This window comes from Rhamphochromis sp. 'chilingali', assembly GCF_963969265.1.
Source record: "Rhamphochromis sp. 'chilingali' genome assembly, chromosome: 21".
Lineage (NCBI taxonomy): Eukaryota > Metazoa > Chordata > Actinopteri > Cichliformes > Cichlidae > Rhamphochromis > Rhamphochromis sp. 'chilingali'.
The window spans coordinates 28,232,385-28,255,261 of NC_137949.1; the positions used below are offsets into that span (position 1 = coordinate 28,232,385).

A 22,877-nucleotide genomic window follows, 5' to 3' on the forward strand; every position below is an offset into this window, starting at 1 on the left:
GGCATTTAATAAGGATATTAATATGTCAGAAAGGGTTTTGATGTCTGTTCTGCAGAATGATTGGGTAGCAGCTGAGATCCAGACTGCCTTTATTCTCTTTTTCTGTATATACTAACGGAGTTATTGTGGTTTTCTGGTTTTTCTGGTGCTCATTTAGGAGCAAACAACAAACAACACATTCTTACAGGAAACCCTAAATGCATTTAGCCTTGTGCAATAGGAGGAAATGTCGCTTCAACAAACTGTCAGACGGAATCAGTCTTAAATCACTGGGCAGCAGATATTCAGGTTCGCTAAAGCAAAGTGATTCAGTGAGTCATACAGTGATTTTTTTCTTTTAAAAAAAGGGTCTAATTTATGCCTTTAATGCTGAACTGAGACACTGCTGTTTGATCTCAGGGAAGAAATGTCAGCTTACTGGCCCATTCAGACTGGGTGGGAGTTGAACTTTGTGGTTTGAGATGAGAAGGTCCTGCTTCAGTCCCCTCGGACCCCCCGGGGTTTTATCCTGACAGATGTCGAAGCGACCAGTTCGGACACTGTCAGCTGCTCACGTGTTCTTGGTGCTGATCTGTGTATTAAACCTTCCGAATAAACATATGCATGTTTTTTTATCGGATGTGTTTCTGCGTTAGTTGTGAGTTGCGAAAAACGAAAGCATTTCAAAAGGTGCAGCTTTGCTTTGAAGGCAGACGGTCTCTGTTTGTAGTTTGTGCCACACTCTTCAGTTTCATCAACTCACTAATTAGCGAGGAGTTGGTGAGGAACTTGCAAAACAAGTCAGTGTCTTCCATACAAACTACCTCTGACCTCTGCAACCATAAGGAGGTTTCCAGTGAAACGCGGTATACTTCTTTCCAGACAATTTCTAAGAGCGACAGCAAGCAACCTCCTACGCCCACTTGCATTTGATCGGGGACTTTTCCCTAGTGACTGGTGGTTATCAGAGGGTTACTGACCATCGTCTAGGTGTGCATGACAGGAGAATAAAGATTAAATGAGATAAAATAAGTAACAATATCTAGTGTTTGTTGCTGGCCAGCTGGGACACACGAGGTCTATGAGAGATTTTATCTCATATCAGCTAATTGTGAAGTAAAAAAGTATATAGGCTACATATAGGCTAAAGGGAACGTAGTGTGTAGAGTTCAAAAATGGTAATCTTCTGAAAAAAAAAACTGTGTCAGTAATTGTTTACACAACTGAAACTACTAAGTCAAGGCTAGAGAACTTCACCTCGTTTTTGCTATCATAGCTTAATGCCACCCCCACCAAGCTAAAGCCAGATAAATGTCTATTTTCCTTTTCCCACCTCAGCTAAACTGTGCCAAGCCACCTTGAATTGAAATTCTTATTAGCTTGTGTCTATGCTGCTTTTAAGCTTTGTATTCATAATCGGGAAGGAAAAAACAGAAAATTGCATGTTGCGTTAAAATCTCTGTGTTTTGTTGAAAAGGGACTTTCTGGGAAGAAGCTGCATATCTCACACGATAGGCCAGTTAAATGAAGTCATGCTGCAGCCAATTAAATCATAAATTGAGTTATGGGTCTTAATTCCTAAATGCCAAAGGCTGATTCACTGCACATGAATGGGTCCTCAGAAGTCTGTGTGGATGCTGGCAAGACGTTCAAGCTCAGCAAAGGTGTGCATATTTTGACTTGGACATGTACAATCATCCATCTGTCTAGTTTTTATAAAAAATAAATATATATATATAATAGAGGCTCTATTATATTATATAATGGAGACGACCTCTCCATTTGCTGAGACACAGAGGTAGAGTTGAATCCAGAAGGTCTTTGGTTGCGATTTCCATCAACACAAATGCAGTCCTGATCATTAAAGCCTGCTGGGTGAACATGGGTTAAGGTACTGGTGTGTATATATATTTTAAAAAAGAGGAAGAAGATATTTCCATTTTTTATTCACTTCAAGTGACTAATAATTTTCCCCAGACCCATAAATTCATAACTGTTTAATTGCATTAAGGTGAAATTTTGGGTAAATGTGTTTTTTTCTTCTTTCTCTTTGTTCTGACCTGAGAAAGCCCCTTACTTTAAGTCTTCATTGTCTAAAAGCAAAAAGGTGTTTGGAGAACAAACAGTGTTTTGTAATGTTCAGTATGAAGATGAATTTTCTTTTTAAGCCAGGGACAGCATAACTTGATTTTTTAGTGTGTTCTTTCAGGGAGCTGCCTCATTTGTCAGTTTTTTCTCATAACCTTGCCAGTGAATACTTTTTTCCCATGTTTTTTTTTTGGTATCTCCACCTCTGAAGTCTTTCGGCTTTTTAAAGTTGCTTCTTGTGCAAGATCCAGACGAACTGTCACAAGACTTTGCTTTTTTTTCTAAAGTTTTACACCTTGAGAGAGTGGAAATAAGCAGAAGTGACATCAGAAGTGCTGAATCCAAATTTTCTTGATAAAAAGTTGCTGAGTTTTGTCATTGGATACTTAATGCTTTCCTTATTTAAACAAATAAGATTCAGTTTGTTTTTGTACATCTCTCGTTTTCATCTGATAATTTGCGTCTCTAATATCAGGTCTGCATGTACCATTTTGACATAATCACACGAAAACTATCAATTCGCCTTCAGTTCAGTTCAGTTTTATTTATATAGTGGAAAGAATCAAAACAGCGGTCTTCTCAACGTGCTTGGTAAAGACCCTACAATAACACAAAGAAAAGCCCAATAATCCCAAGACCTCCCATGAACAAGCACTTCTACAGGCACTTAAAAAGCAAATCACAGGTATAAATAGTAAAATCAACTGGAAGCACTCAGAGAGCGCAAACCTCCACAAAAGCAGCTCACTCTCTTGTGGTATTTACTTTTAAGGGAATAGTATTGTATTTTGTATATACTCATTTTATTTTCTTTGATCTTTTTAAACATACCGTAAGAAGTTTGTAGTGCTGTAATACTCAGATAAGGGTTAGCCTGACAGGTGTTTACTTTGATTACGCAAACATTATGTAGACGTAGGTAATGGGTAACAGATTTGTCAACAACTGGATACAAATAACTTGAGCTTATTATGTAATATTGAACTAGAGCATATTTCTAACTAACCAAGCAGCTCATTCTCTTTCTCTTAACAATACTTTTTTAAATGATCGATGACTTTATTGGGGTCAATTTTAAAGAAAGGTCAGAGGTCAAACGTGACATGATATTTGAATGCAAACTATAATGTCAAATGTAGTATCCCCATATACCAGTATCATTTGCTAAATGTTGCTAATACAAATAAAGGGAGGAGAATTTTGAACATAGTTTTAAAGATAAAAGACATTTTATGAAAGTTTGACTTTATTTGACCTTAAAGAAGAGGTCAGAGGTCCAAAGTAATGGGATACTTAGAATCACTACCTACATCCCTAAATGTTCTCAATACAAACAATGGCAGTAAATATCTCTATATAGCATTATAATCACTTTGACCTTCTGTTCAGTCTGTTGACCTTAAAGAAGAGGAGGTCAGAGATCAAATGTCACATGTTATTTCAGATCTTTATCTTTATATGATACTTGTATGTTGACAATACCCACCACGCTTGTAAGTTATAGGACTTTTTGACAATTTTTGACAAATAAACCATTAAGTTGACTTTGAAGACCTTGGTGGGTGCAAGCCCATTTTTGATGGATTGTCAACACGACCCCACTCTGCACCCCTACAAAGTTTTATTCGGATACATTCAAAACTTTTCGAGCTCTTGCATTTACAGACAGAATGACACGCAGGCAAACCCTACCAAAAATATACCTGCCTTTGTGGAGGTAATGATGAGCTGCTTTGGGTTCAGTATCGTGGTGTCATTTGTATGCAGTCTCACTCACGAGGTTTCCACCCTAGTGTTGTTAAAATTTTAAAAATAAAATTCCAGGGAAAAAAACTGCAACAGAAAAATTAAGGAAGATGATTTTTTTTTTTAAATCCAGTGACTCTCAGTTACTCTGCAAACAAGAGTAAGTTTCCCATTTAAAACATTATTGTTGCTTCTATTGCTGCCACCTGTGCAAACATTAAAAGATATCTATCTGCTTTCCATATGAGCAAAGGGGAGACAAAGTCCACAGTCGCTGTTGTGGACAAAACTGGATTCCTCAGTTCATACGAAACTAATGTGATTCTTTGGATTGCCCTTTTTATTTGGCTAACTTGACAGCTGAAGTCTCTTATCCTATCAGATACACTTGTCAAATAAAAATTTGCACACAAAAAAATGAGACCTGTGGATTTCTTCCATACTGAAAGTGCAATAAGACCAGATATTTCCCTGCTTCATATTTTGGATAGTCACCGTCTCACATTTTCTGACATATTACCACAGCAATGCATATCATTTAGACACAAGCAGAACCAAAGCTTGACAGGCCTGTCATGCATAGCAAGCAAACACTTTTTAGAGAAAGGGAACACTGTGGGAATATTTTCTGGTGGATTCTGACATGCTTTCGGTTAATATTCTTAAATCAGCAAACGCTGCGTTGACACATTTCCAACCTTAGAGTTTCAACAGGGAATTTACTGGCAAACGGTTGAGCTGAAACCTACAATGAAAAGATTTAAAACAAAATGACTTGAGTAAGAAAATGTGCAGGTTTGGGTACAGAACTGTGCAAAAGTCTTGAGCCGCAACCTATTTCTCTATATTTTGCTAGGAAAATGCAAAATGTGAATCCATTTCATGTTTAAAAGCTGGAATATTCATGTTGTACTGTATGCATTTAAAAAAAACACATTACACCGTATTGTACACAGTAGCACTGTATTTTTTTCTGATGCTTCAATATTCACCTGACTATTCAATAAATGGGAGCACAACCCTGAATGAAAGCCAGCAATTTGCTTCAATTTCCAGTAGTGATGACGGCTGTCCGCGGCTGTTCCCCATATGTCTACATTTTTATTTGGATACACAAAACCTGAAGACATTAAGAACAATTTCAGGGCCCTGAGTGAATTTTAATTTGCCTCTGCATGTCTAATACCTCTTCTTTCTAATGGCTTTGTGGATGACTGACATAAAATTAAAGTAGATTTATGGTTCAGGATCGTGCTGGTATGTACAAATGGTTTCCAAATATGTGTTTGTGTGTGTGCATGGAGCTAAATAGATGAGGTTTTGGTAGGAGATAGCAGCATTTTGCTTCTTTTGGACAAGCTTCCAAGAACAGTCTGTAAGGGGCAAAGAAAAGATCCGAGAAATCTTTTTCTTGGTAACTTGATGGTTAATGACATTCGACGCATTAAGTGGTAAGTGGCGACCTGGCATCAGACGGGAAGACAAAGTAAATTTTTATAGACTCAATTTTGATTTCTGTTGCTTTGTTCATTTCCTGTAACTTCTAATTAGGGCCACAGTCGCATCATAAGCCAGATATTGCATGAGTAACGCGCTCTGTGATAGTTTCATTAAATTGAGTTGCTTGTCTGTAAGGAAGAAATTAAAGCACTGATAGCCGGAGGTGGTAGATTAAAGAAATGGATGGGGAAAACAACATTAACCATTCGTGTCTGTTTGTTTTTTTGTGGGTTTTTTTGTTGTTGTTTTTTTTTAAAGAATTTAAACTTGAACCTTTCTGGTTTATGATGAAATATGTCATGTGGTTTGTTTGTAGCATCTGGTTAAGCAAGGGAAAACTTGGGGGATGTTTTGAAGCAATGTTAGCAAAAGTACGCCAAAGTTTAAGTTGCGAAAGTGGTGATGGCTTCCACCGAGTGGGGTTAAGAACATTTCATGTTGTTCTTTGTCACACGTGAAAGAAAACTAAATAGCGATTTAGACTCTAGGTATGATTAGAGCAGCACTTTAAAGCTTTTTTCAACCATTCATACACAATATAATCAGAAGGGAGAGCATGCTCTGCCAAGGTAAATGGACTGCATTCAAACAGCGCTCTTCTAGACTTATTGACCACCCAGAGCGCTTTACGCTGCAAGCCACATGCACCCACTCAAACACAGGCATGCAACACTTTTAACTGGGCTATACAATGCTTTTCCTGTCATCGACACACAGACAAACACACTGACATGCACACACATCAATGGATGCATGTTTGGGAGAGGTTTGGTATCAGGCCTGAGGACACAAGCCCCACTGAAGCAGCTGGGGATCAAACTACTGACTTTCCAATTAGTGTGTGACCTGCTCTCCCTACTGAGGCACAGTTGCCCCAAAAAAACACATTTTGCAGTTTTGATTCCCATTGCACCAAAACGTACTTACTTCTCTTGTTGAAGATGAAGAAGACGACCTTTTCTCCAAGTTCCATGACATTCAGCTTCCTCCTGACTACCGACACAGAGCGTGGCCTCGGCAGAAGAGTTATCTCAGGAGAAAAGCATGATGCAGATGGACATTAGTTTTAGCTCCATGACAACAGAAGTAACTGACATTAAAGAAATTGTGACAAATCGCCGTGATATCGGAATAACAAGGACGCTTTCAGGAGCCATGTGTGGGAAGAGTTTTCCATGAGGGGTACTGACCAGACATGCTCTCTATATTTTAACTCAAACCACAATCTTGCCCTTAACCTAACCAATTACTGTTTAGCTGAATCTAGGCAAGTGGTGACTGAAAACTGAATACAACAAAAGGAAAGAAAGCTTTCTGCCGAACAGCCTTTAGAGCTGCAAGCCCTGAAGCCGGATTTCTCCCAGCGCTCTCCAATTCTAAATAAGTGCTTTTTCCTGTATAATCTGCGTCTAAGTCCCGTATTGTAGATCAGAGGAGAGGGTAATGGCTCCATTTGGTAGATCTGAGGGAGGAATACAAAACTCATGGAAAACTCCTTTGCCCCTTTTCTGTCTTCAATACGCTTTAACACACAGCAGATTTATTTGATGGCTGGAGCCTTTGTCTGTGGAGTGTGCATGTTCTCCCTTTGCCTGTGTCCATTTTGTCTGGGTGCTCTGGCCTCCTCATACAGTCCAATTAACTTGACATGCAGGTCAGGTTAATTGGCACGGATGTAAGGGCGAGTCTCTGTGTTAGCTCTGTGATGGACTGGTGAGCAGTCCAGGGTGCACACCGAATCTAATCCAGTGGTAGCCGGGATCGGCTCCAGTGCCCCCACAAACCCGTCTGAACAAGTGGGCAAGAGCGGATGGATGGTTGGATTTATTTTATGTTTTTGTCTGAAACATTGAAACTATGAAGGTTGTTCATCTAAAGAGATGACTTCTATTTTAACACCAGCTTGCAGTATTTCTATCAAGCACTATGAACCATTTCTTTGAACCGACAAACCTTTTTTTTTTTTTTGGTAAAACATACAGTAAGTGTAATTTCTTAAGTTGAACTATCCAGACATTTCCTCATAAACATGATAGTAAATTGGGTTTCTTTTTTTTTATTTCTACTCTCTGCCAGTAGACCTTTGGGAAAACCCTTTAGCATCAAACAGGATCGTTGTGCCCTTCTTTAATATTCTGCAAAACTGTAGCTGCGTCAAGCTTAATGCAGGACTGAAGAAAAGAGTTGTTTGTCACTGTCCTGCTCTTTTCCTGACCATCTCTGCTGCAACTATTCAATAAAGGGCAAAGTGCCAAAAAGTGAAATGCAGAAATAACACAGCACTGTCTTTTCTCTTTCTTCTCACACACTCTAATTAGTTAGCTCCCCTTGCAGTCTTCAGCTGACACATCCTTCTACTTATTCATTTATTTCCTGTGTAGTTTTGTTCCATTTTCTCTTTCCTCTCCCCTAAGGTCGATGCAGATTTCTTTACCTGAAATTTAATATAAACTAAAGCCCATGTTAGGTTTTAAATATCTTTGAGCCGTTCAGCTTTTAGATTTTTATTAATGGCAGTAAAAGTGATTAAAAGAGAAACCGGCACATTACGTTTTTTAACCTTTACCTTTACCATGCGCTTACCTGCTGCTCTCTGGCAGGTAGCTCCATGCCCTCCTGGGTTTTAAATGCACCTTAAAACACACATGCATCAACACTACAATGAGCGGGTGGAGGGAGGTTTGGAGTCTTCTCTCACCCCCATTCTCTGCGACCTGCTGGAGCAGGGGGGCTAGGAGGAGGAGTTGGCCGTCCGACTGCGGTCTGGAGTGTGGAGCCTTCCTGCTGCTGCGGAGTCGGGGCGGTCTGCCTCCCCCCACCGCAGGGAAAAGGGTAACACCACCTGGGTCTGGGTGCAGTTCCCCCCTCCAGGGGCGGGGGCACCTAGACCCGGTTTGTAGAGTACGCTTGGGGAGTGTGATCGTGTGTACAACGTCTCTTTATGTCTGTCTCCACGTTGGTTGAGTGTGGAGTGAGTGCATATGAGAGCATGAGGGTGGGAATGAATGTTTGTATCTGTGTGTGCCTGTATGTCTGTGTCTATATGTCAGGTTGGGTGTCAGGCACCACCTCTCTGGGGACATCTCAGGCCCTCCAAGGTTTGGAGGCCTATCTCTCCCTACCACCACTTCCCCTGCCAGTGGCAGACGCCCTCAGACATCGGTGCGTTGGTGGTTCTTTGTGTCCGGGGATGGGCGTCCAGGTACACACCGGCTCACTCCTTGGCGGCCGCTTATCGGGGCCTGGAGCCTGGGGCTCGCTCGGGCCACTTCGGAGGTGGGGTGCCCCCGGCCTCTCGGCCTGGGGCTCGGTTACTCAGGCGCAGCTGGCTGCCGGCGGAGCTCACGGGCGCGTCACTGCAACTCCCCCTGGCTTCTGCTCCGCGGCTGCTGAGTGAGCCCTCATCTGGGACTCTCCTCAGCTCTTTCCGGGACAGTGGTGCAGCTGCCCCTCTGTTGGTCTTCCTTGGTCTCTTGTGTTCTGGGGGCCTCTGGATGTCTGGAGTTTTGATCTCCTCCACACCTGCTTCACGCCCTGGAGGACGGGGCTGTGGCCCCCCCACACCCTCTAGCAGATTATTACATGAAGGAACCTTTTAAAAAACAAAAAACAAGCGCGTCCATGCTCACAGGTGTACACACGGGTGATCACACCCACAAACTACACCCTTTTTTGCTCCTACCTCAAAGCACACTGTGTTCTGTTGATCTTATGTGCTGCACAATAATGTTTAACATTTAGTATTTACTGTCATATTCCCATATATCATTGTGATGTTGTTTATTCTATTACTCTTGTTCTCTTCTGCTTGCTTTCTTTTTTCTTTCTCAGCAGGTGATCCAGGTGATTGATATATGCATTTTTTTCTCTGCCCGTTCTGTTGGTTTTTGTCTTTTGCCCTTCTCCCCCGTCCCTCTTCTCAGCTGTTTCTCTTTCCCTCTTTCTTTCTCCCCTTCTTTCCCCCAGTCAAGTCTGTCCCGTATTCAGTAAGTGAAAATAAAATAAACAATAAAAGGTGAATCAAATGGACCATTACGGCAAGGCTGGGATGGTCAGTTTGGTAAAGTAAATCCGTTGGGTATCTTTCTTTGCCTTTAGACAACAATTCTGAGGGCAAAAGAGCCAAACGGGACAGGCCAAAAAAAAAAAAAAACCTTTACCTTTTTTTTATAACCTTGTATCAGAGTCCAGGAATCATCAACCTCCTCTTTTTCCCAAAATGTCAGACTATTTTTTCTCCTGCCAAAGCCTATTCCTGTTGTTTTGTACTTTGTATTGTTTTGATAGCTGTTCTGAGTTCGCTCAAACTCATTTATGACATTTTCCTTTTACTTTTCTCTCCTTTTCTGATACTTTTCTGACAAAGCGCCAGCCAAAAGAACCCCACTCCAAAACGATATCATCTCGACTGCACCATGAGTCATAACTAATTAAAAGTAATGTACTGTATGGACGTACACCAATCAGCGGCAACATTAAAACCACCTGCTTGAAATTGCCCTGGATCATTCAAGATATGGACTGTCTGAGGCCTCCGAGTGTCCCCTGTGAGGTCACGCACCAAAACGTTTGCAGCAGATCCTCTAAGTTTTGAAACGAGGCCTCGATGATAAGATTTGTTTCCACAGCACATCCCAAAAATGCTCGATTTCATTGAGATCTGGGGAAATTGGAGGCCCAGTCAATATCTTGAATACTTCCTGAGCTTTTTCTTTTTGAGCGAGCCAGTAAAGGGAATTGACTTGTATTCACCCAGACATCCAAATGGCGACAGGGCACTTTCTTCTATCTCTCCGTGGTGTAGTTCTGAAGCTCTGCTTTTTAAATATGTAATAAACTGTGTGTTTTGTTGCTTTTTATCATATACAGCATTTTGGTTTTCACCACTCTGTGCCGCCATAGCTCTTACACGGGTTCCAGTCACATGTGCCAGCCTTTGCCATTCACATGCACCAATTAGCCTTGACTGACCATGCGCTTTACACTTTTCCATTTTACGTTCCACCAACAATAATAACCCAGAGAACAGACTATAAATTGCTCCAGTAAAATCAATTGGAAATGAGTCACTGCACGTGAAAGCATAACATCCCCCCACTCACACGTGTATGTACTCTGCTAAATGACTTCCATGAATCCAGTCTCTAACTAATGATGTAATTTTACAGTCAGTTTTACGTCACTTTACTGTCACTGTTTCATCATTAGTCTCCCAGAAATGTTGCCCCCATCCCCAGTTAAGTAAGAAGGATCTCCAGCCACTTCATTGATTTTATTTTTTCTTCGCACACTTCTGCTTCTGGTTTTGTGATTTAATCGTACTTCTTAACTTGAAAGGAAGCACTACAAGAATAGGCAATGTGAGTAGTTGCTGGTTTTGTTTTATTACAGTGTATTTTGTTCATTTTTCCCCCTTTCTTTGACATCCTCATAAATAAAATGCATAGTTCTGAGACCACTTTGCTCAAAACTGCACACTTGAAAGCAATTACAATGGTTAAAATGCACATGATAGTGATGCTAACAAGGACAGGGGTAAACTTGAGGACTTTTATTATGTGAATTTCATGTGAGGCATTACCTTTGAAGTTCTCTCTTTATTGTCCATATAGAAAATGAATAGAATAATATATGGCCTATGGTCAATTTTAATTTTGTTCTCATCTCATTATGAAATGAATTCCTCATGTAAGTGGCCTGTTTTGAAACTGAAAAAAAATGAAATATGCATCAAGTAACATTTTGTGTGAGAAAAATGCAAAAGCATGGTTCACTTTGGTGAATAAATTGTAGTGTGGGACATAAAATCCTAATAAGGCAAAACATTAAGATCTAGTATTGTTTTTTCTGGGGGTGGGGAGGTGGGGCTTGTATTTTTTCCATATCAGAACAATATTAGTTCCATATTTTATTCCTTTTTGATTAATCTCCTTCTAAACCACCATCTGTCTTCACTTCTGAACTTCTGAAATGCTGAACTTTCATTTCAATTATAGATCGTGGCTCTGTCTATAGCCAGTTCAGCTGTCATGTATCTTGGGAATGAAGGATAAAGGCCTGGTAGCGAATAAGAGATTTGAAAGGTTAAGGACTTTATTAGGCGAGTGTGGAGAGATGAAGCTTCTTCCTACAAAGGACGATTCTGCATAATGCGCAAGGAGATAAATTGTAGGTACTTAATGTTTCCACACTCATTTTTTTTATTTTTACCAGGTGTGAGAGCTGTGCAGAACTGTGTCATGTCCCACTGAGCTCTAGTGCTGTTTTAAAGGAGGTATAAATCCACCTAATCAGGTGTTACTTAAATAGTACACATATCTGTTTAAGAATATCTGTAGGAACTACTGGATGGCTTACAATAAAACTTTAAGCAGATATTATTCTTTCCACTTTTGTTCCCTTTATTGGTTTTCTCAGATATATAGATCGTAAAAAAACACACACATCTGGGCTGTCACCCATTACTGCATTACTGTTGTTGCTACGTTGAGTTATTGGAGCTAGATTTATTGAATGAGAAGTGGGAATACTAAGTTATCAGCTAACTACAATGGGGTTTGATAGCAAAGTGTAGCCATTAGCGCAAACCCACAAATAAATATCCGAATTTCACTCACCAGATTTAGAAAACTTCCTCACATTGGCTCTTAAGCCCATTAAGTGCACTAGCTACATATCATTTGACATGTAATTACATTGTTTGTTTGTTTTTAAAATGCTCCTCAAATGCTCAAATTAGCTAAAGTGATGCCTAGTAGACAAGTCTGGCAGGCACCAACCACAGACAAAATAGAAAGTGGTCATAGCTACTGTGACATCAGCCACTGGTTTCTGAAGTCCTGTTTTGAAGCCTCAGCATGAGTGTTAATGCCATCGCCATCTTGGCTGCAATAAAACAGAGGCGACAAAGAGGGCGAGTATGACCATGAAACCATGCACCCACTGGCTAACAACTTAAGATTGCGACCGCTGCTTTAGACCACAGCTATCGCCATCTGGTGGCCTTCAGGTAGAATGCAGGTTCAAGGTACTTGTACACTGGCATGATTTTTCTGACCTGGAAACTACGTCCATGTTTTATACCATTATGGCACCAACCTGTAACTCAAAACGTCCACAGCCGTAATAATGCAAACTTTATTTTCAGCATTATTTGTGAGTTAAGTGAAAATGACCAGTAGACCCTAATCATGGTGAAAACGGAAGGTGGCATCTAAATAACACCAAAAGTGAAAAAAATACCTTTTCAACATAATTGATTGATGATTAATTTGTTGGTCTGGAAGCAAAATTTGCAGCAAAACTACAAAACTCATTAGAGAGAGTGAGAAATGCCCTCAGTCAGGTGATATGATGATTTAGGCACAGGTAGAGAAAGAGAATCCAGGAGCGAGCGTGTAAATAGCATCAGGCAGTGCTCTGGTTGTACCCTTGCTTAGCTTAATTTAGCTCAGGCATTTACAGCATGCCACTTTCATGAGCACATGGAGAGCGAATGTGTTTATCCAAGTGCCGAGGCTGATGTAACAAATAGCTTTCAGCACTCAGAAACTAGCCTTGAAGATAAAAACTGTATAATTCATGGTCTGCTCATTAGAAAATTGCTCCGAGTCCTTCTGAAGCTGCAATTTTGGAGTTTTGTTGACTTGACAAGCAGCCAATATTCACACGTACATTTAAAAAAAAAAAGCTTTCTAGGCACGCCCAGATGTTGTTGTTGTTGTTGTTGTCATACATTTCCTGGTAGTGCAAAGCAAATCCTCTGAGAGGCCAGCGTATGCGATGGATGACAGAGCAGGAGATAGGTAAGGAGATGGAGGCCAGGTTATCCACCTTATCATCAGGCCGCTGCTCTGTGGCCTGATGATAAGTTCCTTTGATTCTGGCTGATCTTGCTTTTAAACAAAAGCTCACTCTTAATGGTTTCACTTCTGCTGAGTGACGGAGAGACAGCAAACTGGTGGCAAAGAGGCCCCTGCTAGTTTGCTGCCTTTTCTATTGAGCTGTTCAGATCTGCAACAAAGCCCCATCCTTGAACTTAGCTAAACTACAACGCACAGCAGTTTTCTGACTCCACAGTACCTTGATAGAGAAACTAACAAGGGCAGGCTTTGCTTTCAACTGAGCTGACAGCTTTTAAAAGTTACACTCTCCTCAAAGGCCTTGGTGCAGTAACAGTGTAGTCGGGGTCCTGGATTGTCATCAAAGAAACTCGCTGCCGGCTGATGATGATGCAGATAGTTCAGTAATTCTTTCATTTCCTTTCTAGCTTAAAAGAGAGTGTTTGGGTGTTTTTTTTTAAAATTTGTATTTCTTTTGTTCTTTATCTTTTAAATCCATACTGGACAAGATAAGAAAGGAGTTGGAGGGAGTAAAATAAAAAGTTTGGATTCTTGGGGGATTCCCAAGCTTATGTTAATAATAGCGGGTTAATTTTTTTTTCTTCTTTTGGCTGAATCCTTTTCTTTTTTCCTACAGTTTAATTTTTCCCGTTTCCGTGCTCGGAACTATCCATAGCAGCTGTTATTCCATAATTATCAATAAATAGCAAGGCTGCCATTCATAGGCACGACCCCTCACCTCCTCATCATTAGCATCACTAACCGCTTTCAGTAAACAGCAATTTCAGCTATTGAATTTGTCCTGCTTGGCTTTTTTGACTTTGCCCTGCAGGCATCAGATAACAGTAACGCCACTGTTCAGGGGCCATTGCAACATTTGAGTTGTGACCCTCTAAGATATTATCATCTCCCTCATTGTCCACTCGTCATGCTAGTTAATACGTTGAATGTGACTTTTTCTTTCAGCTTGCGTCTCCAAAATAAGAGCATGTCTGTTGATTGTTGCTGCGAAGCAGTGAATGCTATTTCTGTATGTATATTTCCATTCATGTCGGAGTTTATCTACGAGGAGAAAAAGATAAAAAATATTATATTTTGGTGGTTGTGTGAGCATTTAAGCCTCAAGGCAAGCTGTCTTTGAAAGGGATGGAATTAAACGGGGGACAGTAAAAACATTTTGACTCAGCTACATCTAATAGACTGAGAGGTTGGTTTCACAATGAGCTGCAGAAAGTGCCACATGCTGGAAGAATTTCCAGTGTGTGGAGTTTCTTGCATAGCAGAAATTACTGCTGTTTTTTTCATGGATTCAAGGCTTGTGTATCTAAAAGCGTTGGTTTACTGTTAAAGTTACTGTATCGCAGCAGTTTTATTCCTTTCCATGACTCTTGCTTGTATGTGAAGTGCTGCCAGAACCCCACTTTGTTTTATTAAAGGTCTCAGACAGATGCCAAAAAAATAAGGAATCAAATAAAATAAAAGTTAAGCTGGGAAAGGGCCAGTTGGTAATTGCTTTCATTTTTCGTCTTGACATGTAAAGTCCTCTAATTCATGTGAAACTTCATGCTAACAATATGTTTTCACACCTGAAAATTCTGGTGTTCGTTTTGTAGCACTTTTGTTGCGGCGCTAACGAGGCAGCAGTGGAAACTCAGGGCAATTATGCGTCATATTAGTTTTTAGGTTTCCACAGCCTGGATTCAGACGACCACTTTGATGTTTTTCTTAACAGTGTTACACTTTGTTTCGTCTTGTTTGCAGCAGCATGGTTTATTGGTAGACGCTGCTGTAAACCTCCTTTATTTTAGCTATTCATACTAAATCTGAGTGTTTCTCTTTGACTCATCCATGAAAATTATTGATTCTGTTTATCAAAACAAAAAGATACACTGCCTGGCAACTTTGTTAGGTACACCTGCCAATCACAGCAACTTAATAGATTTAGGCATGTCAGGTTTACAGTACAAAGGATGCTCCAAGAGGAGGAAAATATCAAGTAAGCGGTAGTTCTTTGGGTGAAAATGCCTTTTTGTTACCTAAGGTTAGAGTTGAAAAGCCAGACTGCCTCAAGCTGACAGGAAGGCAACAGTATCTCAAATCAATGGGAAAATCAATCAAATCAATCAAGGTGACCATATCAAAAGACCAGGTGCCACTCCTGCTTGCTAAAGACAGGGAACAGAGGCTACAATTCCCATGGGCTCACCAAAATTTGGCAACAGAGGATTGGAAAAGTCTTGCCTGGTCTGAGGATGTGCGTAAATGTGAAAGCATAGATAAACCCTGCCTTGTATCAATGGTCATGATGTAATGGTGTTAGGGAATTTCTCTCTGTACAGTTTGGCACAGGTTTGGTCCTTTATTACTAACTAAGCACTAAGAACTACAGTAACCAGATCTCAGTCCAGTAGCCTCTGGGATGTGATGGAAAGTTTTGCACCATGGATGTGCAGCCGACAAAATCTACAGCAGCTGCGAGATGTTATCGTGTCAATATGGACCAAACTCTCTGAGGACTGTTTCCAACACCTTGTTGAATTTTTGCCATGAAGAGTTAAAGCGGTTCTGATGGCTGCAGTTTACTAGAGTGACTGAAGACAGTGAAATGCTTGTATGACATCTCGAACTAATAAAACCTGTTTGTCTCTGTCATTAGTGAGCAGTACCTGCCACGCCCTTTTTGACCGATTTCTGGACGAAGACTTCCCAGATGAGTTTCTTCCTCATCCCCTGGACAATGACAGCCACTGTGAGTTTGTATCTAGAATACTGATGTGTTGATGGTAAATGGCCTGTATTTATATAGCGCTTTTCTAGTCCCTAAGGACCCCAAAGCGCTTTACATATCCAGTCATCCACCCATTCATTCACACACTGGTGATGGCAAGCTACATTGTAGCCACAGCCACCCTGGGGCGCACTGACAGAGGTGAGGCTGCCGGACACTGGCGCCACCAGGCCCTCTGACCACCACCAGTAGGCAACAGGTGAAGTGTCTTGCCCAAGGACACAACGACCGAGACTGTCCAAGCTGGGGCTCGAACCGGCAACCTTCCGATTACAAGGCGAACTCCCAACTCTTGAGCCACGATCGCCCCTTTGATGATTTGACACAAATTGAAAATCTGTATTCCAGTTATCACCTGGGTTGTTTTTATTGCTTTTCTTATACTCATTGCATGCATCTACATGAATATTTCTTTGACTGGAAAGCATGGTTAAATTAAGAACCTGAGTAGTTTGTCGTGCAGGCAGAGGATCAAAAAGACTGGCATCTGTCAAAGATGACTACATTGGGAATTATCCCTGAAAAACTGGATTTTTGAGACAAAACTACCCATTTTGAATTTCAAGTGCAAGCATCACTCGAGCTGTAACAACACTCCCCTGTTAGATTGCCAGGAGCACAAGTAGCATGTTGATGCCTGTGAAAAAGCAACATTTTTATATCATTTGTGATCAGAGGAAGGCTACTCTTTTATCTGGTTTAAAGAAATGAATGTGGGTTAATATGAAATAATTAGTTAATAATTCTGTGCTTTATCCCAGGAGGGATTCCTAATTCCCCTGGCTTGCTGCCATATTAGTGGTTAAGGCAGTTTCCTCTCCAGTTGTCACATGATGTCTTGAACGTCTCCTCCGTCCCCTTCCTGTTCATCGACCCCCACACAGACAGACACAAAATCAGTCAAAGGCTCTGTCTGTTTGACTTTTAAACAGATTTTGGATTTAAATTTGATTTAGTGGAACTAAAGGCCTTGAGCTGACATTTTATACAATTTTTTTAAAATGTTGTGGCTTTTTTAAAATATATATCCTTCATAGCTTTTCATTTTCTCAGGCACAGTTTTTCCTGTCTAGTTTTATCTATCCTTTATGTGTTTGGAATTTGCGTTTTATTAGTTTTTTATATTAAAGAGAGATATTTTCAGAGAGAAGCATCACTGGAGGAGTTGCATCCTAACTTTTTTCTTTAGTTCTGTTGGGATTTTTCTGGTCTCGAGATAATAAAGAAACACATTTCTCATATTTCCACTCACCACCGCCACCCCAATCCCCCCCCCCCCCCCCCCCCCCCCCCCAAAAAAAAAGCCTAAAAAACATATGGTGTTACTCATCCCCACTCAGGCATTCATATAAATGAGTTTGGAGGCTTTTTTTGTGAAATCGCAGATGCTGTTTATTTACTGTGAAGTTTTGCGGACAAGTTGTTTTTTTCTTTAATACAGTATCAGTTCGTTTCAAGATTTTATACATAGTGGGATAAAGATAACGTGAGAAATATACACTTTTTCAGTTCTTAGATTTGGGGCTGTTTTGCATGTGTGTATAAATATGATTATTTCAGGCTAGTGGGGAAAAAAATGCCATTAAGACGTATTTTATGTTTATATTTCAGTATATTTGTTAGCTTGGAGCTGTAATCAAATCAGTGCATTTTTAAATCGATACAGTAATTACACATTCAGACAAAAACATTAAAAAAACAACAACAAATAATCTACATAATTTGATGGACTCTTTTTTTAAAAATTGAGTTTTCATCTTTGTTGTTTCATGTGTTGCAGTTCCCTCCTGTGATTTTGAGTCACCGTGTCTCTGGACTTTATCGAACAGCAGCCGAAGTGACTGGTTATTGGTGTCGCCACAGCAACCACAGAGTACAAAGGCTGGGATGATGCCTGCAACTGACAACTCAGAGGGAAGGTCTGATGGTAAGAGTGCAGAGACTCACAGAGGAGCAGCTAAATCAGTGTGCTCTGATACACAGTGTTCCTCTTTCTTCTGTCAAATATGTTTAGAAGAGTCTTTGAGCTACTGTGTGAAAACGTTGCTTCTCACTTGACATTTTCTTTCACTCTGTGCTTCATATATTCAAATATACCCTAATCCAGAATTTGTCATAACGCTAAAGCATTAGACAGTGTTATGAGGCTGCTATAAAATAGTCAACCATGAATTTTCCACTTTGTTTTATTACCTTAGGACACTTCCTTCTTTTAACCCCGTCACCTGAAGCTGAGGCCTCTGGGAAATGTGACTACCACTTAATGAGCCCAGTATTGCCAAAAAGCAGCATGGACTGCCTGCTTCAGGTGGCTGTGTATGAGGCCGGCCCCGTGGTGGGGAACCTCACACTGCTGATCAAGCCTGCTCAACCAGATTCAGACGTTCACTCGGAGATGCTGCACCACAGGGGACGAGACGACCGCAGGTCAGCGAACACACTCACCTTTTGTTATTGTGCAACACAACCAGTCCTCTTCACTGAAAAAAAAAACAGAAGGCACACTTCTGTCCCACTAAAGTTATGTAAGAAAAATGTTTCCTGCCTACCATCTAAGGCAAACTGTAGAATTGTGACTGCGTGTTGTTTGGGAAACACGGACAGATATTTCCTATTGATCTAATGCTGAAGCACAACTATCTTTAGAACAGCTAAAAGCATTCCTGAGACTAGAAGCAGGCTGGAAATGAAGTTACATATAATTGGTTAGGACAGAGGAGGATGGATTGGCATATGCAATAAGTTTGTACATTGGGTTTGTTAGTGGCTGCGCAGTAATGGGCTGTGCAATTCCATTATGAGTCACAAGCACACACACTCACACACAGTGACTTTATTTATTAAGCTGGCTATTCATCCAACAAAATCTGCAGATACAATGTCTGGACACACTCTTCATTTAAAGCACAGTTACCATCCAACAGGCTTCATCTTTCAGTGAAGTAGTTCAGTGTGTGTTGTGCGTTGTGTGGGATGTCATGCGTATTGACATATGGCGCAATTTTGTTAAGTGCATAATAGAGACTGAATGGTCACAGGAGTTGACATCGGGCTGTATGAGGTGTTGTCAAAAAGTTTTGTGTACTTGGGACAGACAAATAAGCAAAAAAAAAAACCCGTACCACTTAGAATTAGGCTAATCTCTCTTTCAAAACCACTTTGATCGCTGCTGCCATTTTTAATCACTCGCAGTGTGCGGTCTGTGATTTTCCTATTCACCTTGAACGTTCACAGGCCTGGATTTTGTGTGGAGAAACAATCCTTGTGATGAGAACTTGACGTAGTCCAAAGTTTCCAAGACTGAAGGTTGTGCATCGTGTGAGGAGCAAACTGGTGACCAGGTGGTGTGAATGCGTTAACAGGAGTTAGACTTGTCGACACAGCGTCCTACTTAATCACCATTTGCCACCGTGTGTGTTGGAAACATTGCAACTTCTTCTGATCACATCAGTACAAACTTTGCTCACCACCTCCTGCTTTCTCTGAATGAAAACATAGATGAGGGATCACTGCTTTGTCACACCAGAGGAGATCAGGCAGCACTGCAGAGGCAAAAGTTTCAATGGTCAAACATAATTTCCGGGCACTGATCTCTAAACAGCTTTCGTGGTGAAAATAGTCTAGTTTGCATATACGATAGGGTTGCGCAGTTGGCGCTACGTAGCATGGACGTATTTTTAGAAATGGAGAGCAGGATTTGTGACGTGTGAGGTAAATCTTGGGTGCTGTCACATATCCCAGGTAGCAGGATTTGCTTTGCTTTATTACGCCACCTATAATCACACAGCTGTGGGCCAGCTTTGTGAAAACACAATCAGGTTGGACTTATGACAAGGTGACAGATGGATTATGCTGAATAATAGCGACATGTTTGGTGCTTTTGTTACGTGGAACACATGCTCATGGAGGAGTGCGGTTCCCATGGTTGATAATGGCAGCAGTAGTGGAAATGTGCCAATAAATGACAGATGGAAGAAGGCTCAAACATTATTTAGTAAAACACTATGGTGAGAAATGAGAAGAGGGTGCAGGTGAAGGATTTTAATATTCAGCTTCAGTTTTCATACATTACAAAGGTTCTTTATTTCAGAGAATGCAGAGGGCTTTAGCAGAACATATAACAAATGCAAACTTGACTGTAGAAACTGCAGTGCAGGCTTTTATACAAAATAAATCATCTTGGCAGTAATGTTGCATAAAGAAGGCAAGAAAGTGAAGATACTCTTGTTTTAACCTTTACTTGTTTTACTTTTAATGCACTTCTTTTTAATGTAACTATAAAAGCCAAAAATTAGAGTTAGAAAAAAAAGATACACATGTAGCTGTTTTCACATGTGAACTTTGGAAGACGTGGGGGAGAGTCAAGTCAGGACGTGGTCCGCAGTTGTCTTCAAATGTAGCGCACAGCAGGAAACAGTTTTCACTTCACTAATGGAAAGAGTCTTTTTGGTTTAGGTGAAGATGATGTCTGAGAAGAGCATGCTGGAGGCAGGTCACAGCGAGATCACCACTAGCTATGAATGCACCAGTCTATTACCTGCGCTTTCTCCCATCATTACAAATCACTGCAGCTGGATAATACGTGTAGTTTGCACTGGTGAGCTGACATTTTGATGTGAGCTCTAACTGTGTGAGATCTTTGGTTCTCACGTGCACCTTCGTCAGGTAAGGTCCACAAAAGTTCAGAAGTGTGTACTTTGAATGAACTTCAGGGTTAGCACGGAGGTTATTGTATTATGAAGGTGGTTCATTTCTTCCTGGGGTAAATCACCATGGTGACTTACAGGTTATACTCCAAGTAAGAGATTATCAGGTATAAATGAATCACCTAAATCGTGTCACCACTCCTCAAACCTCTGCACGTCGAAAGTAAGAGGGGCTGATGGTTTTGCGTTTCACTGATGAGCATCGGTCTGTATTATGAGTCCAACCTCTTTAAATTCTTGTAATCTTATACTTTCTGGATCCTTTGTAAACTCAGCCCCTCTGCTGCCAGTATACTTATTGGCTGTTGCCAAAGCAACTACTTTCATGTGAACCCAGAGGGGAAAACCAGAGTTTGCTGACGCTACCCAAATTGCTGATGCTAGGGCAAGTGAATCTAGATATTGGAGAGATACCCTGGGTATGTTGAGTTCGCTTCATAGTACATGGCCCAGGGCTGCTGCTTATGTGAGAAATTCGATTGATTTTGTTTCTGTGTGATTGCTTAATGCAGGCCTGAGTGGCAGATTTTTGGAGTTCCGATTGGCTGGGTGGCTGGACCCTTTCAGGTGACCCTGCTCTACACTTCGTGTGAGAGAGAAGCCACTGTGGCTCTGGACTCGCTGGAGTTCATAAACTGTGAATCAGGTGAGTTTATCAGGTCGTTAAGAGCTTTCAAACCAGATGCTCATGGTCATTTCCTGTGATAAGCACCTACAACCGTACAGACCAGATAAAAGGAACCAGCTGTAAACTTTATTTTAAAACCTGAGGTACTTTCACAGTAGCACATACTCGTGTTTTAACGTTTCCACAGCTGCTACAGGAGAACTTTTCTCTCTACAGATTACAGTTAAGGTTGCTTATGAAAACTGATTCACTCAAAATGTGTTTAGGTTTACTTTTTTTGTCTCATGCATGTTTTGCAAGTGAATGTCAGCACACAAAAATGCTCTGGTGTCAGGAAAATTTAAAAGCTCATGATTTGCGGTCAATTTGCAAACAGGCAAAAGATGCCTGGTCTGTTTTGCAGATTTCTTGAACCTTTTTTCTCAGTGGTTTCACATTTTTCAAGTCTCTACGGTATAGAGCAGCGAGTCAAGAAAAGCCCCTCCGCAGAATCAACCGACCTTCCTGTAAAAGCTGCCTCGTCGCTCATCCTAACTCACCGGGCCTCTAAATCTGCTTTGTACCTTGTTACAGTTGTTGTGTGGTTGTCTCCATTGCAGAACACCATTTCGGTGAAATGAGTCCCATTTGTGAGGAATCTTTCCACTGCAACCACTCAGGAGAGTGCATCGCCACGAGCCAAGTGTGTAACTTCCACACGGACTGTCCTTATGGAGAAGACGAGGGCTTCATCTGTGGTGAGATTTTGTTTTTGTTGTTTTTTTTAAATAAAATCACACAGAGTGCAGCAGAGCTTTTATGATGATGTATTTGATTCGATTTCATCTGCACCATCTGACCGATTCTTATAGCGACAGCATTATGAGCAGGAAAACACGTGTGAATGCTTCAGTTTGTGCACATCGGGAGTTATATCAGGCCAGCGTACTGTTGCGCAGTCCTGAAGCAGTCAGCGAGCTATTGGCAAGCTGTAATCCATTTGCATTAGCTGTATAAAATTTAAGTCCATGATAAATTGTTAATCCTTTCACCAAAGGCACAAGATTATTCCATGCCAAGGGCCTTTACACAATAAATTTAAAGTGTAGAGAATAAGTATTATGTGGGGTGTTTAAAGTCTGAAACCTGAGTGCAGATTCTCTTCCTCGGATAATTTGCATTAAAACGCTTTCACCGCCTAGTGTGTTTTTTCCTAATTAGCAGTAAAATGTAGTGTCAGGAATCCAATAGGCTTCAGTCAGTAAAATCGATATAGTCAGGGTTATTTAAAGCACTTGAGCTGTGAAACGCTGGGGGGAAAGGCCACAGCGGAGATGTAATTTCTTCAACGAGCACACGGGTGTCTTAACCACTTTCATGTGCAAACATCGGTATCAATTTAATCTCTGTGGGTTCTATAGAGAGGTGGCTTACATGTTTTGTCTATTTTAGCACAAAAACTGGAAACAGCTCTATCTGTATTCTGGCTTCTTTCACAATTAAATACATGCTTAGAGTGAGAGGAGAAGAATTACACCGATCTCCCGTCTGCATCAAGGACAAAGGTGGAGTCGGGGAAGCTTCCATAGCATAAACATAGCCTTATCACAAGGTACCTAAAA

At 40.9% G+C, this 22,877-nt stretch overlaps 1 protein-coding gene across 1 annotated transcript in view; it reads left to right on the forward strand.

Annotated features, from left to right (window-relative positions):
• ltk (leukocyte receptor tyrosine kinase) overlaps positions 1–22,877 on the forward strand; it is a 75,220-nt gene that overhangs the window by 22,471 nt on the left and 29,872 nt on the right. Inside the window, exons 2-6 of the mRNA XM_080871607.1 lie at positions 15,811–15,903; positions 17,723–17,869; positions 18,141–18,369; positions 21,161–21,294; positions 21,876–22,013. Of these exons, the coding sequence (XP_080727733.1) occupies positions 15,811–15,903; positions 17,723–17,869; positions 18,141–18,369; positions 21,161–21,294; positions 21,876–22,013 (741 nt within the window). The remainder of the gene's footprint in view (positions 1–15,810; positions 15,904–17,722; positions 17,870–18,140; positions 18,370–21,160; positions 21,295–21,875; positions 22,014–22,877) is intronic.